The sequence below is a fragment of the Scyliorhinus canicula genome, chromosome 16 (genome assembly GCF_902713615.1).
Source record: "Scyliorhinus canicula chromosome 16, sScyCan1.1, whole genome shotgun sequence".
Taxonomy (NCBI): domain Eukaryota; kingdom Metazoa; phylum Chordata; class Chondrichthyes; order Carcharhiniformes; family Scyliorhinidae; genus Scyliorhinus; species Scyliorhinus canicula.
The window spans coordinates 117,600,949-117,627,698 of NC_052161.1; the positions used below are offsets into that span (position 1 = coordinate 117,600,949).

At 50.0% G+C, this 26,750-nt stretch overlaps 1 protein-coding gene across 2 annotated transcripts in view; it reads right to left on the reverse strand.

The window, feature by feature from the left end:
• capzb (capping actin protein of muscle Z-line subunit beta) overlaps nt 1-20,408 on the reverse strand; it is a 117,580-nt gene extending 97,172 nt beyond the window's left edge. For both annotated transcript variants that reach the window (XM_038821525.1, XM_038821524.1), the window contains exon 1: nt 20,288-20,408. In XM_038821525.1, coding sequence (XP_038677453.1) covers nt 20,288-20,344 — 57 coding nt within the window. In that variant the 5' untranslated portion in view covers nt 20,345-20,408. The remainder of the gene's footprint in view (nt 1-20,287) is intronic.
• Nucleotides 20,409-26,750: the final 6,342 nt, after the last annotated feature.

Here is a 26,750-nt window from a genome sequence, read left to right on the forward strand (position 1 = left end):
AAACCCCAATATTTTAATTTATTTGCAAGACTGTGAGGAAAGAATGATTTGCTCAGGAGTGACTGCATGGAGAAATAGGGCCTTGTTATTTTTAAAACATAACCCAAGTGTCCAAAAGATTAGGTGGGGTTATGGGCAAAGGGCGAGGGATTGGACTTAGATAGGGTGGTATTTTGCAGGGTCGATGCAGACTTGATGGGCCGAATTGCCTCCGTCTGCGCTGCAGGGATTCTATGATAAAGCTTTATTATGAATACAATATTAAACTTTTTAACGTCACATTTGAAAAGAACCCCTTTAAACACTACCCCTTTAAACACTATTACTGAATTTCCCATTAAACAGCAAGAAAAAAAATGCAGCTCTCAATCTTTCTGTAGGAGAATTGTGGACTCAGCATCAGGCAGATTAGAATTCAACTCCTCTCTCCAAAGTTTTCTCTAAAAACTGCCTCTCTAAAAATTCTCCATTCCTTGCCTCCACCCAGCAATGATCTCATCTCCCCAAAAAGAAAAACAAATCATTTCTGCAGGCTGCAAAGCACATAACTCCCCATGGACTTTTCCAGTCAAACCACAGTCCATTAGACCAGACTGAAAAACACATTCCTTTGTCAATTTCATCTTCTGGCTGCTGAAAGCACCCAGGCCCTGCAAAATATATATATATTTTTTGAACATGACCATTGCAGTCAAATGGGATCAAAAGTGAGCTGTCAAGGTGGATAGAGAACTGGCTAGGTCATAGAAGGCAGAGAGCAGCAATGGAAGGGTGCTTTTGTGATTGGAGGGCTGTGACTAGTGGTGTTCCGCAGGGATTAGTGCTGGGACCTTTGCTATTTTTGCAAGTGCCGCAAGAAGGTGCACAACCTGACGAGGGCAGCCAGGGTGAGTACACCAAGACATGCCCCTGGCACCACCCGACCCCTACCATCCACACATGTGACAGTAACTCGTCGTCCCCCACCCCAGGAGGGGTGCCAAACCCCACACCTGACCCACATGGGCTGCACACGCCCGAGAGCCACCGTGGCCGGGTGCCCAGTGCTCCCGTGCCATGATCTAGCCAACATCTGCGCGGGATGCTGCGGACCGCCTAACTCTGATGCTTTGCCCCCCCTCCAGGATAAGACCATCCACAACCACAGGGAGCCTGCGAGAATTGGATGGGGTTCACCTGTACTGCACCCCCTCACAGTCAACGAGCAGAGGGCACTGGGCCTCGTTGGCAGAGCCAAGGACCGGGAGGTTGTCCCTTGCCAGATCGGAGGTGCACCAGCAAGAGATATCGCCCTGCCTGGCTCCACCCTCACCCATGTCCCCCATCCACCCCCTCACCTCATCCACCCCCTCACCCCATTCCCTCATACACCCCTCACCCCATTCCCCCCACACACCCCCACACACACCCTCACTCCATCCCCCCACACACCCTCACCCCATTCCCCCACACACACCCTCACCCCATTCCCCCCACACACACCCTCACCCCATTCCCACACACACACCCTCACCCCATTCCCACACACACACCCTCACCCCATTCCCACACACACACCCTCACCCCATTCCCACACACACACCCTCACCCCATTCCCACACACACACCCTCACCCCATTCCCACACACACACCCTCACCCCATTCCCACACACACACCCTCACCCCATTCCCACACACACACCCTCACCCCATTCCCACACACACACCCTCACCCCATTCCCACACACACACCCTCACCCCATTCCCACACACACACCCTCACCCCATTCCCACACACACCCTCACCCCATACACCCCATTCCCCCTCACCCCATTCCCCCATACACCCCCTTACCCCATTCCCCCCCACTCCACCTCCTCACCCAATTCCCCACCCCTCACCTTATTAACCCCCCACTCCACCCTCACCCCATTCCCCCCCAAACCCCATTCCCCCCACGACAGCCCCTCACCCTAAACACCCTCCACCCCCTCACACCAGTCCGCGTGGCTAACGATACATGCTGTATTATGTCTTCCAAGACCTGCGGCCAATCGTCCCAGCCCGTCTGGCACTCCTCGCCCATGACCAGTGCCAGTTCCAGGTGCCCCCAGGGACTCACGCCACGGCAGGGAGGGCAGGCGGCAAGGAAGGCCTTCTTCCGTCACTGGGACCCAGGACAGGGACGCACAGAGGACTGACACCCAGGACAGTGATGAACAGAGGACGATCACCCAGGACAGCGACATCCAGGACACGGAGATGCTGACACTGATGCGCACAACAGCCAGGACAGTGACGCACAGAGGACGGCAAGACAGATGATGGATAGACGGGACAGTGCCCCTCAAACGGGGGTGACACAAAGAACATCGGGTCAAGGATCAATGCAGGAGACCAGCCCCAGCAACCAGCTGCTGCCCAGACGGTTCCCAGGTTCCTGGACTTTCCAGACCCATCCGATGCACTAGTCAACAGGATGACAGCCTGCTTCCAGCAGCTGCAGGCGCAGGTGGAGGAGTTCATCCGCGTCCATGAGCAGTGGTGCCGGTCATGGCTGCCTGCCACACAGGCTGACACCGCATGGGTGGCGTCCGCGGTGGAGACAATGGGTGCAACAGTTTCAACCATGGATCAGGTTATGCAAGGCGTGGGGCTTCATGTGCATGCATCATCCATGGCCCAGGACAGGGCTGCCCTCTCACAGGCAGCCATGTGCCAGAGCCAGCTGGACATCTAAGCCGCTCTACGCAGTCTGGCCGAATCTCAGCAGGTCATCGCTGAGAGCACCGGCAGCCTCGCCCAGATGCTGAATGACATCGCACAAGCCCAGAGGGAGGTGTCGCAGTCCCAGGCAGGGATGGCCCACTCCCTGAACTCCATCGCTGCTAACACTCAGACCCTGGTCGATACCACAGCACGAGTTTCTTAGAAGCTGCATCACTGAGTTAAAAGCGGAGATATCTGGCCCCCATGAAGGCTTCTATTGAAAGGTTGGTGGAGACCCAGAAGATGCAGGGGACGGCGATTAAAGAGGTGCAGCAAAAGGCCTCTGACAACGAGGACGAGATTTTGGGCCTGGTGGTTAGAGTAGAGATGCACACGGCCCTGCACAAAAGATGGCAGGAGAAGCTGGAAGACCTTTAAAATAGGTCGAGGAGGCAGAACCTGTGAATTCTAGGTTTCCCTGAGCGAAGCAGTAAGTGGGAGAACTGCGAGATCCATATCTACCAGGACTGGGGTGCAGACCTTGCCAAGAGGCATGCGGGATTCAACCGGGCCAAGGCAGTCCTCCACAGCAAAGGGGTGAAGTTCGGGCTGCTACAAACGGCGAGGCTGTGGGTCACGTACCAAGACCGGCACCATTATTTCGATACGCCAGATGAGGCATGGGCTTTTACTAAGAACGAGAAGCTAGACTTGAATTAATGGACTGCTGTATGTTGTTGGGGGCTGGGGTGTTATGCTTGTTTCCCCCCGTGTTTTCTTTTTTTTGTCCCCTTTGTTCTGGGCCCACGTGGTTCTGTGTCTGTTTGCATAGAGCTGCGTCACAGGCAGCGGGGACGGGCCGGACAGCGAAAGCAGTTTGCGGGGTGGTGGGGGAGTTGCTCAACGTTGGGGATAGCACCTGAGGTTTGTTTGTTTGTTTGAGCTTTTCTTTCTTGACACACGGGAATAAGGGGGGGCTATCTCACCCTCACTTGGTTGGGGGGGGGGGTGTTGGAGACCCGTAGAGGGAGCCAACAGTGGGATTGGAGGTAGAGGTGTGAGCGGCCAGGGTCAGCACGAGTCAGCTGACTTAAGGGACAGCAATGGGGGGGGGGGGGGGGGGGGGGGGGGATGGGGTTACGTGGATGCTTGACTGGGCAGAGGGGGATCGAGGGGGTGGGGGGGGGGGGGGGGGCAGACATGGCCATGCTACAAGAAACGCATCTGAAGCTCGCTGATCAAACTAGCCTGAGGAGGTCTTCCACTCAGGGCTGGATGCGAAGACCGGGGGGGGGTTGCAATCTTGGTTTGCAAACGGGTGGCATTTGAGGCGTGGGGTATTGTGGCGGATAAAGGGGGTAGATATATTATGGTGAGTGGAAAGCTGCAGGGGGCCCGGGTGGTGCTCCGAATTGGGACGATGCAGATTTCATGAAGCAAATGTCGAGTAAAATTCCGGACCTGGAGTCATGCAGTCTGGTAATGGGGAGGGGGGACTTTAACATGGTCCTGGGCGGGCAGCACGGTGGCACAGTGGTTAGCATTGCTGCCTACGGCGCTGAGGATCCGGGTTCGAATCCCAGCCCTGGGTCACTGTCCACGTGGAGTTTGCACGTTCTCCCTGTGCCTGCGTGGGTTTCACCCCCACAACCCAAAGATGTGCAGGTTAGGTGGACTGGCCACGCTCAATTGCCCCATAATTGGAAAAAATAATTGGATACACTAAATTTTTTTTAAAAACATGGTCCTGGACACGGCACTGGACCGGTCTAGGTCTAGATCGGGTAAGAGACCGGCAGCAATGTCCTGAGGGGTTCATAGACCAGACGGGGGGAGTGGACCCGTGGAGATTCGCTCGGCCAAGGACGAAGGAGTTTTCTTTCTTCTCCCATGTCCACAAAGTGAACTCGCGGATTGATTTTTTCGTGGTGAGCAGGGCGCTAATCCAGAGAGTGGAGGGGATAGAGTACTCAGCCATTGCGGTCTCGGACCATGCTCCGCACTGGGTGGAGTTGAGGCTGAGGGCGGAGAGAGGCCAATGCCCTCTATGGAGACTGGATGTAGGACTATTGGCGGATGAGGAGGTCTGTGGGCGGATGAGGAGGAGTATACAAAACTATGTGGCGACCAATGATACAGGGGAGGTTTCAGTGAGTACGGTCTGGGAGGCGCTGAAGGCAGTTATCAGGGGGGAGCTAATTTCTATCAGGGCCCACAGAGAGAAGAGGGGTAGGATGGAGGGAGAGGTTGGTGGGGGAGATACTCAGGTGGACAGGAGGTATGCTCCTGGGCAAGGCCTCGGGACCGGACGGATACCCTGTCGAATTCTATAGGAAATTCTCAGAGCTGTTGAGCCCGCTATTGTTGAGAACCTTCAACGAGGCTAAGGAGAGGGGAACCCTTCCCCCGACGATGTTGCAGGCCTTGATTTTGCTCATCCTTAAACAAGATAAGGACCCGTTGCAATGTGGCTCCTACAGGCCGATATCGCTCCTTAATGTCGACGCCAGATTGTTGGCCAAGATCCCGGCCACTAGAATTCAGCCATGATGTGGAGATGCCGGCGTTGGACTGGGGTGAGCACAGTAAGAAGTCTTACAACACCAGGTTAAAGTCCAACAGGTTTGTTTCAAACACGAGCTTTCGGAGCACGGCTCCTTCTTCAGGTGAATGAAGAAGGAGCCGTGCTCCGAAAGCTCGTGTTTGAAACAAACCTGTTGGACTTTAACCTGGTGTTGTAAGACTTCTTACTAGAATTCAGGACTGTGTCCCGTGGGGTGATTAATGAGGACCAGACGGGGTTTGTCAAGGGCAGGCAGCTGAACACGAATGTGCGTAGGCTCCTGAATGTGATCATGATGCTTTCGGAAGGAGGGGATACAGAGGTGGTGGCTGCAATGGATGTGGAAAAAGCCTTCGATCGGATGGAGTGGGAGTACCTGTGGGAAGTGTTGGGCAGATTTGGATTTAGCGAGGAATTCATAGGGTGGGTCAAATTACTGTATCAGGCCCCCGTAGCGAGTGTGTCCACGAACTGACTGCGCTCAGAGTACTTTAGGCTGCATCGAGGAACAAGGCAGGAGTGCCCCCTGTCCCCCCTGCTATTCGCCATGGCAATCGAGCTGTTGGCCATAGCACCGAGGACGTCTAGAAACTGGACTGCATGGGTCTAGAAACTGGAGGGGGCTGGTTCGGGGAGGGGAGGAGCATTGTGTTTCACTGTACGCGGATGACCTGCTCCTGTATATTTGAGATTCTATGGAGGGGATGGGGAGGTCATGCAGATCCAAAAAGATTTCGGGGATTTCTTGGGGTACAAGTTGAATGTCGGGAAAAGCGAGCTTTTTGTAATCCATACGAGGGGCCAGGAAAAGAGACTGGGACTGCATGGGTCGTGGGTACATTTTTCTTGTAAATGGTAGTTATCCCACCTTGTTTTGTTAAGTTGTTCATTCTTTTTTTTCCTTCTTTTAGTAGTGGTTTTGTAAAAATTCTGTAAAATTTTGAATAAAAACAAGTTTTAAAAAAAACATGTCCATGTGATGGAGTGTCCGTGACACATACAGGGACCACTCAGGTGGAGGGTGTAGCTGTGGCCATGAGTCAGACATTGGCTAACTATTTGGAGCTCACAGCTCATCGCAGAGCGGGTTGTCATCATTCACCATGGAACTGATTATACCCGCTTCCACAAGCAATCATGTGAGACCAGTCCATTGTGCTGCAGGCGGAGGGTGCTGTGCATGTGGTGATGTGGGAGCTAAGGTTGTCGGGTGGTGTGGGAGGTGGGGGTGCTGGGTGGTGAGGTGGAGTGGTACGGTGGTGCCAGTGCCCCTTCTCAGAGAGCCGCTACCCCACCTAGGCGATCATCGCCTCGTGTGCTCGCTAGCCAAGCTGGTGGCGTCGTGCAGCCACCCGACAATATCCAGCCCCCATGACGCGTCTGTTGCCTCCCTCGTTGCCATGCTCCTCATCTCGAGAGGCGTCCCCATCGGCGGGCTCCCCCTCCTCCAGCAAATCGCCCCTCTGATGGGCAATATTGTGGAGGACACAGCGATGCGGCCGACCCTCTCCACATGGTATTGGAGGGCCTCTCCAGAGCGGTCCAGGCCCCTGAGGCGCATCTTTCAACAGGCCAAAGCACCTCTCGATCACACCCCTGGTTGCTGCATGGGCCTCATTGTATTGGGTCTCCGCATCGGTCTGTGGCCTCCGTAGAGGCGTCCTCAGCCACAACCACAACAGGTAACCCTGGTCGCCCAGCAACCAGCCCCTCAGCCGGGGGGGGGCGTTCCTCGAACATGGCGGGGATGAACTATTGTGCCAGGATAAATGCATCATGTACACTGCCCAGGTACTGGGCACAGATGTGCATGATCTTCACCCACTTTCCAGCTGCCGCTCTGGAAGGGCAATCCCTCAGCAGTGATATGACCACAATCCCAGCAAGGAGGGCATGGGAAGTGCCTGCACACCAGCTGCCAGATCCCTTTGAACCTAGAGGCTCGTAGACATGAAGGGCTGCGAAGGCCTGTGAGCAGCCCCACTCCCCCAAGGGGCCAATACTGACCTCCCCCGCCCACCCACCCCAGCTCCTAGTTGAACTTATCTGAGTCCCCGATGTCCTCTTTAATTTGCCCTCAGTTTATTTGATTTAGTTTACTTGGTTATTTTTGTTATTCAAAATAGTTGGAAGCCTAGACACCCCAGGCAATGAACTCCAAGGCTCATACTCACATCTACATAGCAGAGCGGTGCCACAAATGTGGCCCCCAATGCAAGGTGCTATGATGAAGATGCTCTTCAGCCACCCCATTCAAGGGATGGGGTTGGGGCAGTAGTGTCCCCTTAAAGGGAAACTTTTGCCTTGAACAAAAAGTGAATCACAATTGAAACTAAAAACATCAAACCAAAATGTGATTCAAGGGGTCAAAAAAAGGGTTACAAATTGGGCATCAATCAGTGACACACTCATGATTGCAAATCTGACTAAATTGGCACAATTGACTTGTGAAAGAAGGGTCAAGGAGCTGATTAGGCAACTGGCTTCCCCTTGTGACAGGTGAGGTAACCTGATGAAGACTGCTAGCTGCCAACTGCAGGCACTCTCATTCATCCAGCTCTCATGGGTTGTGGATTAAATGAGTCTTCCAACTTGAACAGCCAGAACTAATCTCTAATAATAATAATAATAATAATAATAATCACTTATTATCACAAGTAGCTTATATTAACACTTCAATGAAATTACTGTGAAAAGACCCTAAAGTCGCCACATTCCGGCGCCTGTTCGGGGAGGCTGGTACGGGAATTGAACCGCGCTGCTGGCATTGTTTGGCATTACAAGCCTGCTGTTTAGCCCACTGTACTAAACCAGTCCCTCTCACAGCCTGCCCTCCATAACCAGTGGACTTGAACTTCCAGACAGCTCATGGCCTCTGGCTTCACAGTGCTGCCTGGGTGTGGGGTTGATTCTCACTGCAGTCGGCCTCCCCCTTGTGTGAGGGTTTTCAGGCCTCATGATGCTGGATAAGTCTCCCACTCTGCTCAAGCAGCCTGGCATCTCACAGGACCCCACCCAAGAACCTCACAGTCATCCCCAGTCCCTGTTCTCCGCTGGTGGCCGCATGGCGATGTGCACCCCATTGATCGCCCCCTGTACCATGGGTATCCTGGCCACGGCTGCGAATCCCACTGCCCTGGTGAGCATTGTGGTGGGAGCGATCCACTGGGAACTGTATGTACCGGTCTGCGATGTCAGACAGGGCGTCAGTCACTGCACGGATGCACCGGCGTGCCAATGGTTGGGAGATGCAGACAGGTCCCCACTCGGCAACTGGAACGAACCCTTTGCATGAAGTTCAGAGCCACCGTAACCTTGACAGCCACCGGGAGAGCATGTCCTCCCCCAGTACCACGCGGTGCCAGGTGTGCCATCAGGTGGCAGATATGGGCGACCGTTTCCCGACTCATCCTGCATGCCCTGCCCGGCAGGTCCTCGAAAGACATGCAACGCTAGTAGACACACGACCACATGAAGCCTCACGGGGCGCCATCGGCGCCTTGGCACCACCACCACCTGCTCGTCCTCCTTCCTGTGCATCCCTGCGTTGTTGTGGCCGTCGTCCGCGCCCGCCCCGCCGCTGCAGCCCCCTCTACAGCCAGTTGCCATGGGATACATGTCTGCCCCGGTTGGCTGGTTGCGCCACAGCCACGCATGCACCCAGTCCCCTGGCGACACCCTCCATGCTCCGCCCAGTATTGCCCATCCCTGCTGATAGCACCATCGTTGGATGGCTATGCCCTCACAAGGTGGCTGCCCTGGGTGCGGCACCGCCCCGTCCTGCCGATGTTTGCTGGCTGCTGGGAGATCTGCCCCTGGGAGGTCCGGCACCCTTGGACCAGGCCCAGGGCCGTGAGGGCAGCCAGCGTCCGGGGCCAGTGCCCATCAGCCTGGCAGCCGTACTGGCTGCCGTGGCTTTGGCACCACCCTGCCACAGCAGTGCGGCTGGCATGTCGTCCCCACGCCCCCCCACCCCACCCCCAACATGGAGGCCCCCTCCCCAACGCCCCACCCAATCCCCCCCCCCCCCCCCCCCCCCCCCCCCCCGAACATGGAGACTGCCCTCCCCATCCCCGGCCGTCCCAACAGACTCAGGAAACGCAAAACGCCGGCTGATCACCTCTCCCCCATTGTCAGCCAGCACGACTGGCTGACTATTTTTATTTGCAGATAATAATAATACTCGCTTATTGTCACAAGTAGGCTTCAATGAAGTTACTGTGAAACGCCCCTAGTCTCCACTTTCCGGCGCCTGTTCTGGGAGGCCGGCATGGGACCGGGCTACCAGATACGAACGGCGCTGACATGACCTGGGGTCACGTCGTCGGGACTTCGGCCCATCAGAACAATCCACAGGAGCCCAAAGAATCGCTGGACTTGCCCCCTCGGCCGATTCTCCAGGCGGCACGGCACCATTCACGATGACACCGTTCTTGCCAGTTGAGGAATGGTGGACCGGCGTCGGATCAGTGTCGCGTAAAAACAACAGCGCGATCGCCAATTCTCTGACCCAGCCCGGGGTGAGAGAATCCCACCCATAAGTTCATGGATTGTCTCGTTATGAACATAGAACATACACTGCAGAACATACACTGCAGGAGGCCATTCAGCCCATCGTGTCTGCACCGACCCCCATTAAGCCCTTACTTCCACCCAATCCCCACAACCCAATAACGCCTCCTAATCTTTTTGGACACTAAGGGCAATTTAGCATGGCCAATCTACCTAACCTTCACACCGTTGGACTGTGGGAGGAAACCGGAGCACCCGGAGGAAACCCACGCACACAGGGGGAACGTGCAGACTCCTCACAGACAGTGACCCAGGGGGGAATCGAACCTGGGACCCTGGCGCTGTGAAGCCACAGTGCTGTCCACTTGTGCTATCGTTCTGCCCATTTTGGGTTGTGGGGGTGAGATCCATGCTGCCCTGTTATTTTGTTTACTGAATTGTTATTAGAATGAAAATGAATATTAAGTGACTTTTCTGATTACATGTTTTTTTAAACAAAAGCTACAAGTCATGTCTTACAAACCAAAGTAGTCAATGTTTCAACTATCAATGGAGAAGTACTGAACTATGTTTTGTAACTAGATTAGTTACTCAAACAGCCAAACGGAATTCACAGTCAAAGGTAGAGATCTACCTCTTCTAGTGTTTGTGATGAAGAATTATTTCAACCTTGCAGAAAGCACCAACAAATGTTTAATAATTATTTACTGTAGGAATGGTTGCTTTGTATTTTGGATGAAGACAGTTTACATACCAAACAATATAATCAGCCAGCTTCATGGGCGAGTTGAAATCATCTGGATACATTGCCCCTTTATGAACTTTGCCCCTTTATGAACCTTGCAAAATGCATATTAAGTGATCCTACTCCAACAAGCTGTCACAACTTCAACTTCTGCAGCTAGGGGTTCTTGGTGCATTAATGCACTCAGTGCAAGCAGTTGTTCCTTCAAGTAGAATCTGCACCTTGGTCTGGGTTAGAATAATCTTGCAATTGGAACTTCATCTCTTTCTAAACTCAAGGTTAGAAATCCTGTGTCCAGGCGGTACAGTGGCACAATGGTTATCACTGCTGCCTCACGACGCCGAGGACCCAGGTTTGATCCCGACCCCAGGTCACTGTCCATGTTGTTTGGACATTCTCCCAGTGTCTGCATGGGTCTCACCCCCCACAACCCAAAGATGGGCAGGGTAGGTGGATTGGCCACAATGACCTGCCCCTTAATTGGAAAAATTATTCCAAAAAACCTGTGTCCAACACATTGAACTTATTCCCCATCCTAACCTTAGCCGATTACTGATGACAAAGCTTTACGCTGCCACGGGCTTGCTCTCTGCAAGAGCCCACTGAAGCCTATCTACTTCTTTCTCCAGTTTAAAAAAATTGTAAATCTACCTTTCAGTCACAACTCTTAATCTGTCCTTTGGCGTCTCTCTGTCCATTCCAACATGTAACTCTGTCGTAGGTGTCGTAAAGTACTTTGGAAGGTTTATGTTGAAGATGTTAAGACAAATCCATGCTTTTGTAGTAAACGTAGTCTTCCAAGGTTTCAAATTGATTATTTAAAACCTAAAAGATGGAACAAACTTCAAAATTCTTCAGTCATGCTAAAAGCCTTGCTGTGGACATGTCACCAGAAAGGATCCTGAGATTTAGGGTGGAATTTAATTCAGCCATCACAATGGGAAGCATGGCAGCTCCACCCACTAAATCATGCAGGAACCTCCACATTAGCTGCTGATGGTAGGGAAGTCACCTATGATTAAGTTGGTGGCAATTAGTGATGCATGCTACTCACCTGTTTGGGCCTGGGATGTCAATTAGGCTCATTTGACAAGCCACTTGACAATCGAGAGTAGGCAGCCTAAATCGCAGGGAAGGCCCAAGGTTGAGCAGTTTCTCCAGGCCTCCCCCACAGAAGAAATTAGAGGTTCTCGTTGGTTCTGCAATCGATGGACGAGACATCCGTCGGCCACATTAAATCCTCCCCTTAATTCATATCTTAACTGTAAATTGGTATTGACCATGGAATGATCAACACAACTATCACAGGGGAGATCATGGCGAAGTGGCCCTGTTACTGGACTAACAATCCAGAGGCCTAGGCCAATGTCCTGGGGAAACTGGTTCAAATCCCGCCAGACCAGCTTGTGAAATTTAAAAGTCAATTAATTAAATCTGGAATTAAAAGCTAATCTGTAATGGTGACCATGACATTTCGTTGATTATTGTAAAAACACATCTGGCTCACAAATGCTGTGATGACTGTAGAAATTGATATTTTTGTATTTGTGGCAGTAATGTTCTTTAAAACCCTGGTTTAAAATACATACAGGCAGCATGTTTACTAAAACTGTAATTTATTTTATTTTTTTTTTTTAATTTAGATTACCCAATTATTTTTTCCAATTAAGGGGCAATTTAGCGTGGCCAATCCACCTACTCTGCACATTTTTGGGTTGTGGGGGCGAAACCCAAGCAGACACAGGGAGAATGTGCAAACTCCACACAGACAGTGATCCAGAGCCGGGATCGAACCTGGGACCTCAGCGCCGTGAGGCGGTTGTGCTAACCACTAGGCCACCGTGCTGCCCACTAAAACTGTAATTAAGATGTCATAAAGGAATGAGGTAATCATTCATTCCAGCCACTTACTTGGTTTCAGATAAAGGGCTAATTTTGGATGGTTCCCTGGAGTGTAGATCATTTCTGAGGGATTGTATTTAGTCCTATCTAAACAGGCCATGGAACCTAGTGGGATACAGATGATGTAATTAATGGGAGGAGCCAGGTCTGTCTGTAGTTTTGCAGTTTGTTACAGGATTTTAAGTTGAACAGCAGTTTTACCAAATGCTGTTAGAGGTGTACTGCAGGCATTTTCAAAGTCGTGGTTGCGGGCAGGTGTCGGGAGGGTCGCGGAGCCGTCCGTCGCTGTGCTCCAGATTGCGCAAATTCGCGCGCAACAGCCGGCTTTTAACAATGCCAGCTGCGGGCAGCCTTCAAAATAACGGCCGCAGCCATATTTAAAAATGCAAGCGCAATGTGCATGCATGCCCGCTCATCAGTGCGCATGTGCAGAATTGTGAATTTGCTCAAAGGCGCATGAAAAGATTTTCTGAAAAATTTAATGTAATCCTCCTGCCTGAAGGGAGGCAGAAAGGTCATGCCCGGTCGGCCGGCGTGGGCCGCGGCGGTCGGCCGGCGTGGGCCGCGGCGGTCGGCCGGCGTGGGCCGCGGCGGTCGGCCGGCGTGGGCCGCGGCGGTCGGCCGGCGTGGACCGCGGCGGTCGGCCGGCGTGGGTCGCGGCGGTCGGCCGGCGTGGGTCGCGGCGGTCGGCGTGGGTCGCGGCGGTCGGCCGGCGTGGGTCGCGGAGGTCGGCCGGCGTGGGTCGCGAAGGTCGGCCGGCGTGGGTCATGGAGGTGCGACTCCAGATCCATAATTTATTTATTTTTTGTTATAAATTTAGATTACGCAATTATTTTTTCCAATTAAGGGGCAATTTAGCATGGCCAATCCACCTACTCTGCACATTTTTTGGGTTGTGGGGGCGAAACCCACGCAGACACGGGGAGAATGTGCAAACTCCACACGGGCAGTGACCCAGAGCTAGGATCGAACCTGGGACCTCAGCGCCATGAGGCAGCTGTGCTAACCACTAGGCCACTGTGCTGCCCTTCCAGATCCATAATAATGAGGCTGTATTGTAACTGTTTCCTGGTCTAGCAAGCCACTCAGTTCAAGGGCATGTGGCAGTTACACCCATATCCCATGAAAGAATAAAAGAAAACTAAAAACAAAATCTTAGTTAGGTCAAAGTTGACACGGCCATTGACAAGCTATGATCAACACTTGAGGGGGTGGTGGATGGGGAAGATCTATTAATTCAAAAAAAATTGTCTGCAACTGCAAGACAGAAGATTAAAGACCTGGCCAAAGAAGTGGAGGAGACCTGTGGCGCAGCAGCAATTGGGACGATGGCGGAGGGGGAAGGGTTATCGCAAGTTGGAAAGCCCCAGTTGGAGCAGTTGAAGGTGTTTATTATGGGCGCCACAGTAGCACAGTGGATAGCACTGTTGTTTCACAGTGGCAGGGTCCCAGGATCGATTCCCGCTTGGGTCACTTTCTGTGCGGAGTCTGCACGTTCTCCCAGTGTCTGCGTGGGTTTCCTCCGGGTGCTCTGGTTTCCTCCCACAGTCCAAAGATGTGCAGGTTGGGTGGATTGACCATCAATCCACAATTTAGCCCTTAGCGTCCAAAAAAGGTTAGGTCGGATTACTGGGTTAGGGTGGAGGTGTGGGCTTAGGTGCCATGGGGCAGTGCTGAATTGATGGGCCAAATGGCCTCCATCTGTACTGAAAATTCTAACATTAGAGAGAAGTTCCACCAACAGCAAAAGAAGATGCAGGAAGATCAGTCAAAGACCATCAGGGGAGCAGCAGTACCCCTGAAAGGGTCAATGCAGAGAGTCGAGAAGTGCCTGGAGGCACAGGCAGATCCGGGAGACGGAGGTGGCAATGTCCGACCATAGTAATCGGATGGGAGCATTGGAGAAGGAGGTGGGGCTCCTGGGGGACTTTTGTAAGTCACTCAGGTCAAAGGTAGAGGAGCAGGAGAACAGATCCAGAAGGCAAAACCTGTGTATCGTCAGCTTGCCCGAGGGTGTGGAAGGCAAGAGTGCCATGAGATATGTCTCAAGGATGCTGGCGCGGCTGGAGGCAGAGGGGGTGCTGGACAAGATTCCGGAGGTGGTTAGGGTGCACAGGTCTCTACGGTAGAAGGCGAGAGCGGGGCAGCTGCCACAGGTGGTGATTGTGAACCTCCACAAGTTTGTGGAGAAGGAGCAAATCCTGCGATGGGCCAGGGAGAAGCGGATCTGCAAATAGGAAGTGAGCATGTTCCGAATTTATCAGGACTTCGGAACAGAGCTGGCGAAAAGGCGGGCCGGGATCAAGGCCAAAGCGGTTCTATACTGAAGGCAGATCGGGTTTGGGGTACCCGGCCATACTGTGGATGTTTTTGAAGGCCGGGAACACTATTTTGAAACCCCAACTTCATCAGAGACCATAAACTGGGGGAGAACTGAACCTTGATGGGAGACCGAGGAGTTGGAAGAGTTCGGAAGATGCGGGTATTGTGGGGGTCCTTTTCGAAGGTGGGGTGTTTTTATTGTTGAGAATGTTTTCTAAGGGGCAATAAGCTTGTAAGGGGGAAACTGCCTGCCCACCCCCCCACCAAACCACCCAGTTTGTGGTGTTTTTCTTTTGATCCCGGTTTAGGGTGAAATTAAAGGGTCAGAATTGAAGGAGAGGATGGTGGACAGTAGAGGGGAATGGAGGCTCAAGCTTACGGTACGGTTTGTAACATGGAATGTACGGGGATTGAACGGGTCAGTAAAGAGGTCTCCGTGCACTTGAGGAACATGAAAGCTGGGATGGTCTTTCTGCAGGAAATGCATCTCCGAGTGAAGGGTCAGGTTAGGTTGAGAAAGGGGTGGGTGGGTCAGGTATTTCACTCAGGGTTTGATTCAAAGTCATGGTGGGTGGCCATGCTGCTGAGCAAATGGAAGGGGTTTGTAGGTGCCAAGTAAGTGCGAGACCCGGGATGATAGTGAGTGGGCTGTTGGAGGGGACGCCCGTGGTGCCAGTGAATGTTTATGTGCCAAATTGGGACGATGTGGGGTTTGTGAAGGGGTTGCTGGGAGCGATTCCAGACCTGGTCACGCATCAGTTGATTATGGGGGTTGCTTTTAATTGCGGCTGGAACGGAGGGTGGACAGGTTGAGCCCTACGTCAATGAGAAGGTTGATGATGGCAAAGGAGCTGGGAGAGTTTATGGAAAGGATGGGAATGGTGGATCCGTGGAGGTTTAGGAACCCAGGGAGAGGAAATACTCCTTCTCGCAGGTGTACATGGCATACTCCAGAATTGACTTTTTGTAGTGAGCCGAGCGGTGTTGATGGGGTGGTAGAAGTGGAGTATTCGGGAATTGTGATCTCAGATAATGCGTCGCACTGGCTGGAGGTTAGACTTAGATTGAGGCAGGAGCAGAGGCCAGGATGGAGGTTAGACTCGGGCTTTTGCCAGAGAAGGGGTTCTATGAAAAGGCGTGGTCGGTGATCAGAGACTATGTGGAGTTGAATCAGAATGGGGAGGTATCGGCTGCCATATTTTGGGATGCACAGAAGGTGGTGGTTCGGGGGAGGAGGTTATCTCGTTCAAGGAGCGCAGAGATAGGAGGTGGGAGGAGTATGGACGGTTGTTGGACGAGATAATCAGGGTGGACAGGAAATATTAGAGTGCCTCCATCAAGGAGGGGTTGGCAGAGAGAAAAAAGTTACGGGGAAGTTCGATAGGTTGATGACCCCCACGGCCTTCCCCATCATCAACCTAGGAGAGGAGGCTGGCGCAGGAGAAGCCGCTAAGGCTGAGAGAGGTGATGGACAGCATAAAAGGGATGAAGTCGGCGAAGGCCCCTGGGTCGTACGGTTACCCAGCAGAGTTCTAAGGAGTTTGCAATGGAGCTGGCACCACATCTATTGGGGGTGTTTAGCGACGTGCTGGAGAAGGGGGAGCTGCCAGAAACACTAAGAGGAAGGTATGTGGATCATGCAGACCCATATCATTGTTAAATACGGATGTGAAAGTGCTGGCTAAGTTAGTGGCGGGGAGGATGGAAGGATGTGTTTCGGGGGTGGTTGCAGAGGACCAAACAGGTTTCAAGAAGGGCAGACAACTTTCCAGTAAACATTTATTAAATATGATCATGACCTCATCGAAGGGACGGGTACCAGATTCAGTGGTCTCTATGGATACGGAGAAGGCTTTCGACTGGACGGAGTTGCGATACCTGTTTGAGGTTTTAGTAAGGTTTGGATTTGGGCTGAGGTTTGTGCGTAGGTGTGCCTGCTGTGCGTTGCCCCGGTGGCGAGTGTACGGACAAATGAGATGCGTTCACAGAGCTTCGGGTTGCATAGGGGAACGATGCAGGGGTGTCCACTGTCGCCACTGCTGTTCACGCTGGCAATACAGCCCTTGACAATGCCCCTTAGGGGGTCAGGAGAATAGTAAGAGATTGTGAGGGGTATGGAACATCGGGTGTTGCTGCACATGGATAATCTGCTGCTGTTCGTATCAAGCCCATTAGAGAGTATGGGGAGAATTATGAGCATATTAGAGAGGTTCGGGGCCTTCTCGGGCTACAAGCTGAATGTCGGAAAGAGTGAGGTGTTTTCAGTGAATGAGGCGGGTCGGGGAGCCAAACTAGGGGTGTTGCCATTTAGGGTTGCCAGGGACAGGTTTAGGTTTAGGGTGTTCAGGCGACGGGGAAAGTGGGCAACGATGCATAAATGGAACCTAATAAAATTGGTGGAGGAGATTAGAGAGGACTTTAGGAGATGGAATATGCTACACCTGACACTGGTAGGGAAGGTCAAGGTGGCAAACATGAACGTTCTGCCAAGGTTCCTGTTTGTATTCCAGACCCTCCCGGTCTTCATTCCGAAGGCCTTTTTATGGAAACTGGATGCAGCAATTTTGGACGGGGAAGGTACTGAGGGTAAAGAGGGCCCTGCTACAGAGGCAGAGGCTGAGTTGGTTACCAAATCTGTTGCACTACTTTTGGGCAGCAAATGCGGAGAAGGTGGGACGGTGGTGGGAAGGAGAGAGAATCATAGAATTTACAGTGTAGAAGGAGGCCATTCGGCCCATTGAGGCTGCACCGGCCCTTACAAAGATCACCCTACTCAAGCACACATATCCACCCTATCCCCGTAACCCACACTTAACCTTTTGGGACACTAAGGGCAATTTAGCATGGCCAATCCACCTAACCCGCACATCTTTGGACTGTGGGAGGAATTGTGCTAACCACTGTGCTACCATGCTGCCCTTCCTGATTCAGGTGAGGAGGCAGGAGAGGCTGGACAAGCTGCCGTTTAAGGTAGTGGGGGTGAGCTCTAGGCATCCACGAGGCGCAGGGGTAAGAGCAATTACATAAATTGAATCTGGTTCGGTTTATGGAGCAAATGAAGGGCAAATTTTAAAGGTGGGATGCGCTTCCGTTGTCATTGGCGGGACGGTAACAGTCTGTGAAGAAGATTGTGCCCCCGAGGTTTCTGTTTGCATTCCAGAACCTCCCGATTTTTATCCCCAAGACCTTTTTCAAGTAGGTTAACTCATTGATATTGGGATTTATGTGGGCGGAGAAGGCCCCTCGGGTAAAGAAGGAGCTGTTGGTGCAGGGGCGAGTGGGGCGAGTTGACCTTGCCAAATTTAATGAACTATTACTGAGCAGCAAATATAGCCATCCTAAGGAAGTGGGTAGTGAGAGAGGGGTCGGTTTGGGAGCGGGTGGAGGCAGCCTCATGTAAAGGTACTAATTGTGGAGCGTTGTTGATGGCTCCTCTGCCTTCTCGTCAGCCCAGTACTCCACAACTCCTCAAATCATTCCATTAAGCACTTGGGACATTCTATGATTGTGAAAGGTGATATATAAATGGAATTTCTTTTAGCTGTCTTTACAAACCTACGTCAAAACTATTGATCTGCTTTTGTTTCAAACCCTGATACCCTTACCTAACAAAAACCTATTGATCACAAGTCCTGGAAATTTTGAATTGGCCCAGCATCAGAACCTTTTTAGGAGGTCTTGCTCTGGATTTCTACTACCCATTCTGTGAAAATTAATTTCCCGAGTGACTCAGAACACGACAATGCAGAATTAGGCCATTTGGCCTATTGGGTCTGCAATGACTCTTTGAAAGAGCACCCTACCGAGGCCCACTCCCCCGCCATATCCCCGTAACACCGCCTAACCCTTGATCACTAAGGAGCAATTTATCATGGCCAGTCCACCTAACCTGTACATATTTGGACTGAGAGAGGAAACCAGAGCAGCCAGGGGAAATAATTTATTCTTATCTGTGAGATGTCCGTTCAACCTTTTAAACTCAAGGGACTATGTCTTCAAACTTAACCCTTTAATCTCTGGTATCACGTTGTTGCATTTGCACTATACCCCTACCAAGACCAGTGCACCATTCCTGAAGTTCACTGCCCAAACTGAAGACAGCAGATTAGATGGCGTCTGACTGAGTCTCTACCATCTGTTCCTCACTCTTGAATTCTAATCCCCCTGTAATGAAGGGCAACATTCCATTTGCCTTTTTCATTAATAGCCTCAGCAATATTGTAGCAGGACTACAATAGTCATTTAGCTACCAATAACAGGATAAAAAGTATTGAGATTGCAACAAAAGCAAAGATCTGGCAAAGAGGAGGATCATTTTTCAAGGTTGAAATTACCGTTGAAATAATGTGCATGAAGATGACAGATTATCCTAGATATGAAAATCAGAAGTATTTTGGTTATTCCACTGTGAAGTTACAACTTGATGAAACACAGATGAATGGGTTTCCACAACCGTACTTGTAAAGCCTTTTAAAATTAAATTGAACCTTTGAAAAGTTGATTCATGTGCAATTTGATAAAACAAGGATTTCACAGCAGACACAGTTCAATCCAATGGAGAGAAAACAAAAGACATATTCAAGACATATCCCAAAATTAAAATAAGTTCAATATTAATACTAACAAGGTGGTGCAGTGGTTAGCACTGCTGCCTCACAGCACTGAGGACCCTGGTTCGATCCCGCCCCCTGTCCGTGTGGAGTTTGCACATACTCCCCCTGTTTGCATGTGGCTCACCCCCACAACACAAAGATGTGCAGGGTAGGTGAATTGGTCATGCTAAAATTACCCCTTAATTGAAAGAATCCGGTACTTTAAATTTATTTTAAAAATTAATACTAACAAAACCATTACAGAGTAAAATAAAAAATTTTAATGATGAGAACTCAAAAGAGGAATCAGTTACTACTGCATCACCGAGCAATTAATTATGGCATGTAGCTCCAGTGCTACAATTAGTTTCTGATCATATCAAGTGTGAAAATAGAACTCTCGACTCAACATCATATTTGGAAATCAAGCAGTTGGACATTATGGTGGCAATTAGGCGGGAGAAAGCTAGGTTGTTCCAATCTAGACGTTCCGGGATTATTGTTTACAAGTGTTACACTGAACGTGATGACACCAGGGTAACAATGCCAAGTGTTGCAATAAAGCTGCTTATAAATAAAAATAATGCACATAATGTTGGAAGTAAACTTGCAGCAGAATAGATTTTATTATGGCTGCAAATCTGGCAAGTTTATTTTGGCATACAAGTCAGAAACACACAAGTAAATCAGCACTTTTAAAAATCTAATGAAGAATCCAGATCCAAACCTACCTGCCATAACTTGCCTTTCTTTCCCTACCCCCACCCCCACCACAACCCAGCCAGACATGCTAACAGGCCTGTTGTGTATCTCTGGAATTTTCTGCTTTTATTTCACCTGCATTTGCAATTCTTCGTTTTTATTTAACATTTACTACTTGCTGGTTGTGCAAGACACATGTGATAGGAACTGGCAGTACTATGCCCAAATCAAGTGGTCGATATTTTCAAACAGTACTTACCAAGTCAATCAGATCACTGAGGTTCTTCTCAATTTGCTGAGGAGGAAGGCGCCTCATCAAATCCAAGGCACAATCCAGCTGTTGTTCAGTCTAGGGAAAGGATGAGATAATGTCAATGATAATGAAGACAGCATTTATACTGCAAATATAAACATGGAAGAAAAACAATTATTTGCCCATCAAGTTCATATCATCCAAGCCTGCTCAATCCCCTGTGTGAGGCAACCAACCATAAGCAAAACAATCAAGGTCCAAAAATCCTCCATGAATGTCAAAAGAGAAAATTTCAGGTTATTGTTCCACTCTTACAAAGCAAGTCAGAAAGTCTGAACAATTCCACTCCAATAGATCACCCAGTGTCTTAACAGTACAATCGATAAAAATGCTTTTAACCACCTGTACCTATCCTTATCACAATTCTGGTCGCCACACTACCAGAAGGAGGTGGAGGCTTTGGAGGTGTCCGTGGAGGTGCAGAGGAGGTTTACCAGGATGCTGCCTGGTCTGGAGGGTGTTCGCTACATGGAGAGGCTGAATAGACTCAGACTATTTTCATTAGAAAGACGGAGGTTGAGGGGTCACCTGATAGAAATCGACAAGATTATGAGGGGCATGGTTAGAGTGGATGGGCAGGCACCCTTTCCCAGGGTGGAAGGGTCAGTCACCAAGGGGCATAGGTTTAAGGTATGTGGGGCAAAGTTTAGAGGAGATGTGCGCGGCAGGTATTTTACGCAGAGAGTGGCGAGTGCCTGGAATGCGTTGTCAGGGGAGTTGGTGAAGCAGATACATTAACGGCATTCAAAAGGCATCTTGACAAACACATGGGTACAGAGGGATATGGCACAAGGAAGTGCTGAGGGTTTTGTCAAAGGTTGGTATCATGACCGGTACAGTCTTGGAGGGCCGAAGGGCTTGTTCCTGTGTGGTTCTTTGTTTTGTTATCGCTCTCAATTTAATCAAATGTTCATAATTATTCCTATATAGTGCTCCTTCCCTGTTGCTGGGTAAAAAGCTGGAACTGCCTCAACACCACTGTCGGTGAAGCCACACTGCATGTACTGCAGCGGTTCAAGAAGCCAGCTCATCATCATCTCAAGAGTAATTATGGATGGACAACAAGTGCTGGCCACCTCATGAATTATAAAAAACAAAATCACAAAAATACTACTGCACTGATACTACTTCAATATGAATAATTAGTATCAAATATTCATTAAATACTTCATGGGCAGAAGGATCATAAATACACTGACTGTTTTTAATTTATCTTTTTCCATAACTGTGGCCAGATCATAGAAATGTAGGCAATCTGCAATTATGCAGTGACTAATACAAGAGAAAAGTAGGGAAATAAGATTAAATTTTGAATTATTATTAAACAGTGAAAAGTATTGTTTCTTGCATGCTGTACAAACAATGCATACCGTACATAGGGAAGGAAGGGGAGACTGCAGAATATAATGTTAATTATAACAAGGTGTAGAGAAAAGATCAACTTAATACGAGGTAGGTCCATTCAAAAGTCTGATGGCAGTAGGGAAGAAGCTGTTCTTGAGTCGGTTGGTATGTGACCTCAAACTTTGGTATCTTTTTCCTGATGGAATAAGGTAGAAGAGAGTATGTCTGGGATGCGTGGGGTCCTTAATTATGCTGGCTGCCTTTCCAAGGCAGTGGGAATTATAGATAGAGTCAATGGATGGGAGGCTGGTTCGCATGATGGATTGAGCTACAGACACGACCTTTTTAGTTTCCTGCGGTCTTGGGCAGAGCAGGATCCATACCAAGCTGGGATACAACCAGAAATAATGCTTTCTATGGTGCATCTGTAGAAGTTGGTGAGAGTCGTAGCTGACATGCCAAATTTCCTTAAGTCTTCTGAGAAAGTAGAGTCGTTGTTGGGGGTTTCTTAACTATAGTGCCGGCATGGGGGAACCAGGACAGGTTGTTGGTGATCTGGACACCTAAAAATTTGAAACTCTCGACCCTTTCTACTTCGTTCCCATTGATGTAGACAGAGGCATGTTCTCCACTACACTTCCTGAAGTCGATGACAATCTCCTTTGTTTTGTTGACATTGAGGGAGAGATTATTGTCGTCGCACCTGTTCACCAGGTTCTTTATCTCATTCCTGTACTCGGTCTCGTCATTGTTTGAGATCCGACCCACTACAGTGGTGTCATCAGCAAATTTGAAAATCGAATTGGAGGGGAATTTGGCCACACAGTCATAGGTATATAAAGGAGTATAGTAGGGGGCTGAGGACACAACCTTGTGGGGCATTGGTGTTGAGGATGATCGTGGAGGTGTCGTTGCCTATCCTTACTGATTGCAGCCTGTTGGTTAGAAAGTTCAGAATCCAGTCGCAGAGGGAGGAGCAAGGCCAAGGCCACTGAGTTTGGAGATGAGTTTCGTAGGAATGATGGTGTTGACGGCTGAGCTGTAGTCGATTAGTAGGAGTCTGACATAGGTGTCTTTGTTATCTAGATGTCCCAGGGTAGAGTGCAGGGCCATGGGGATGGCATCTGCTGTGGATCTGTTGCAGCGGTAGGCGAACTGTAGTGGATCATGGCAATCCGGGAGGCTGGAGTTGATTCATACCATGACTAACCTTTTGAAGCACTTCATGATGATGGATGTCAGAGCCACTATACGATAGTCATTAAGGCACGCTGCTTGGCTTTTTTTTGGTACAGAGATGATGGTCATCTTCTTGAAGCAGATAGGGACCTCAGACTGTTGTAAAGAGAGGTTGAAGATGCCTGCGAATACCCCGCCAGCTGATCTGCGCAAGACCCGAGTGCTCATCTGGGTACCCCATCCAGGCCAGTGCCTTTCCGTGGATTGACCTTCAAGAAGGCTGCTCTGACATCTGCAATGGTGATCTCAGATACAAGTTCATCCGAGGCTTCCGAGATGGAGGGTTTGCTCTCGCTGACCTCTTGCTCAAAGCATGCATCATCAGGTATGGGTGCATTGGAGCCGGCAATTTTACATGCCTTCATCTTGTAGCCCGTTATGTCTTGCAGACCTTGCCATATACGGCGAGGGTCCGTGTGGCTAGCCTGGGATCTAGCTTGTCCGGTACTGTCTTTTGGCACCTTTGATGGATTTCCTTACATCATATCTGGCTTTCTTGTATAGGTCAGGGTCGCCTGACTTGAACGCCTCAGACCAAATTAGGTGACCACAGACAGGAATGTCGGATGTGACCAGGCTCTTCAAACATATAATCCGCCTTCAAGTGAGCATTTGTAGTCCCCATGGATCTGTCTTAGGCAAAGTGTTCGGCAGACTTTTTTTTAACCAGGAGTAAATGATACAGATCAAGGAATGCAATAAATAGATGTAATAAATACAGTGGATGAGTGACCCACTTTGACTCCACAAAGCCATTCCACCGCCTTCAAGGCACATATCCAAAATGCAATGGGACATTTTCCACTTGCCTGGATGTGTGCACACAAGGATGTTAACACCATACAAAATAAAGCAGTTCACTTTATCGATAGCCTACATGAAACAAAGATCCGGATCCACTCCCTTGATCAATGGTACACCAATGCTGCAGTATGCACTATGTATAGCATATATTGGAACAATTCACCAAGTCTTCTTCCATAGTACCTCCCAATCCTGCAGCTTCAATCACCTGGGAGGACAAAGGCAACAGGTACATGGGAACATCAGCACCTTCAAGCTCCCCTTGTTATGGGAGAGGTGTTTTCGGAACCCCAAATTGTATCATGGAGTTCAACCAACCCCCACCTTTAATGGATTGTTGCTTTTGAAGCACACGGCTTGTTCCCCAGGTGTAGTATTACAATTATGGACACGTGGTTTTTTAAACAAAACAATGTTTATTCCATGAACTCAAATTAACCTTTTAAATAAACATTGGATCTCTTAACACCCCTTACTTCAAAAATAACCCCGAAAATACAACACTACCCAATCCTGCAAACTGTTCTTTTAAACATCCAAAAGACTTAACAAACCTTCAAAAACAGACATGAGGTTATATTGAATATATTTATAGTCTTTGGATTTGCAGACATCAACAGACCAGCTTGGTGTTTGTTTCTGCAGCTCTCAGCAAAACACACAGACACTCCCAAGCTGCTGTCTCAAACTGAAACTAAAACCCAGAACTAACCTCAAAACGGCTGAACTGAGCTCAGCTCCACCCACTCTCTGACATCACTATTTTCTTAAAGGTACATTGCTTAAATATTTATTTCTTAAAGGTACTCTCACATGACACCCTCCAAATCCCACGCCATCCAGAGGTGGTTGCAGAGGACCAAATGGGCTTCATCAAGGATAAGTAACTCACTGCAAACATCAAGCAGCTGTTGAATGTAATAATGCGTCTCAAAGCCACAGGAAGGACTGTAGGCAATCATGCAGATTCTGAAAAAGTACGGAACCATCTCGGGTTATAAACTCAACCTGGGCAAAAGTGAGGCATTCCCAGTGAGGAGGGGCAGAGCTGGAGGGGTTCCCGTTTAAAATAGCCCAAAATAGATTCCGATACCTAGGGATCCAAATAGCCAGAGACTGGACACAGATCCACAAGTGGAACCTGACCAGCCTGACGGAGGAAGTCAAAAAGAACTGCAAAGAATTCTTTGGGGTAGAGGATAAGTGCGCCAGATGTGCGGGAGGACCAACAAACCACGTTCACATGTTTTGGGCATGTTCTAAGCTTAGGGGGTACTAGGAGGGATTTGCGGGGATCATGTCTCAGGTGCTAAAAACAAGGTTGGTGATGAGTCCAGGGGTGGCAATTTTTGGGGTTTCGGAAGACTGGCGAGTCCAGGGCGAGAAAGAGGCCAATGTTTTGGCCTTTGCTTCCCTAATAGCCCAGCGGCGAATACTGCTGGCATGGAGGGACTCAAAACCCCCGAAGACCGAGCTACGGCTTTCGGACATGTCAAGTTTTCTGGGTATGGAAAAAATTAAGTTCGCCTTGAGGGGATCTGTACTGGGGTTCGCCCGAAGGTGGCAACCATTCATCGACTTCTGCGCGGGAGAGTGAACGTCAGCGGGGAGTGGGGGGGGGGGGGGGGGGGGGGGTTAGAGTAGAGGAGGAGGGATAAATAGGCGGGTAGTGTCTATGGGAGAGGAGCGGGCTTGTGCAGGATGGTTTGATTGAAGTATTGATTTTACGTTGATGTTTGCACATTTTTGCCTTTTTTGAGAGATCTGTAACTGTTTACAATGCCGGAAAATACCTCAATAAAATTGTTTGATTTAAAAAAAGGACTGCAAAGATGGGGCACACTCCCACTCTCCCTGGTAGGGAGAGTGCAGGCAATCAAAATGAACATGCTGCCGAGGTTCCTCTTCCAATTTAGAGGGGGCTTTTCACAGTAACTTCATTCAATACCGATCTTCATCCCCAATACGTAGACAGCTTAAACATGGCATTTGTGTGGGGGGCAAGAACCCGAGACGTCCCAAACCAACGCTGCAAAGGAGGAAAATCAAGGGTAGCCGGGCATTACCAAACCTGCAGTACGACTACAGGGCAGCAACGGCAGAGAGAGCAAGGGGATGGAGACACAAACCCAATTCGGAGTGGGTGCGGATGGAGGAGTACTCCTGCAAGTGGACGACCCTCCGGGCCCTAGTTACGGTAACACTCCCATCCCCCTCGACAAAAAATATGTTGGGGCAGCAGGGTAGCAGGGTAGCATGGTGGTTATCATAAATGCTTCACAGCTCCAGGGTCCCAGGTTCGATTCCCGGCTGGGTCACTGTCTGTGTGGAGTCTGCACGTCCTCCCCCTGTGTGCGTGGGTTTCCTCCGGGTGCTCCGGTTTCCTCCCACAGTCCAAAGATGTGCGGGTTAGGTGGATTGGCCATGCTAAATTGCCTGTAGTGTCCTAATTAAAAAGTAAGGTTAAGGGTGGGGTTGTTGGGTTACGGGTATAGGGTGGATACGTGGGTTTGAGTAGGGTGATCATGGCTCGGCACAACATTGAGGGCCGAAGGGCCTGTTCTGTGCTGTACTGTTCTATGTTCTATGTCTAGCCCAGTGGTAGCGGCTACACTGAAAACGTGGGGCCAACTAAGACAGCACTTCGGGCTGACCAAGATGTCCCCCATGGCCGCCATCTGCAGTAACCACAGATTCCATCCAACCATGCTGGACTCCATCTTTAGGAAATGGAGACAGGCCCGGAGTACGCTGACAGTTAGGGACTTCTACATAGGAAACAGACTAGCAACGCTAAATGAACTGACGGAGGAATGGGAACTGCCGACAGGACAGGAAATGAGGCACCTACAGATAAAACATTTCCTCCACAAAGAGACAGTAGGATACTCCTGGGCCCCAGAGACCATACTATTAGAGGACCTGATGAACACAGACAGTAAAGAAGGGGGATTTTGTGGGAAAATATATGGACAGCTACTGGACAGAGCTCAAACACCACTGGACGTGACCAGATGGAAAC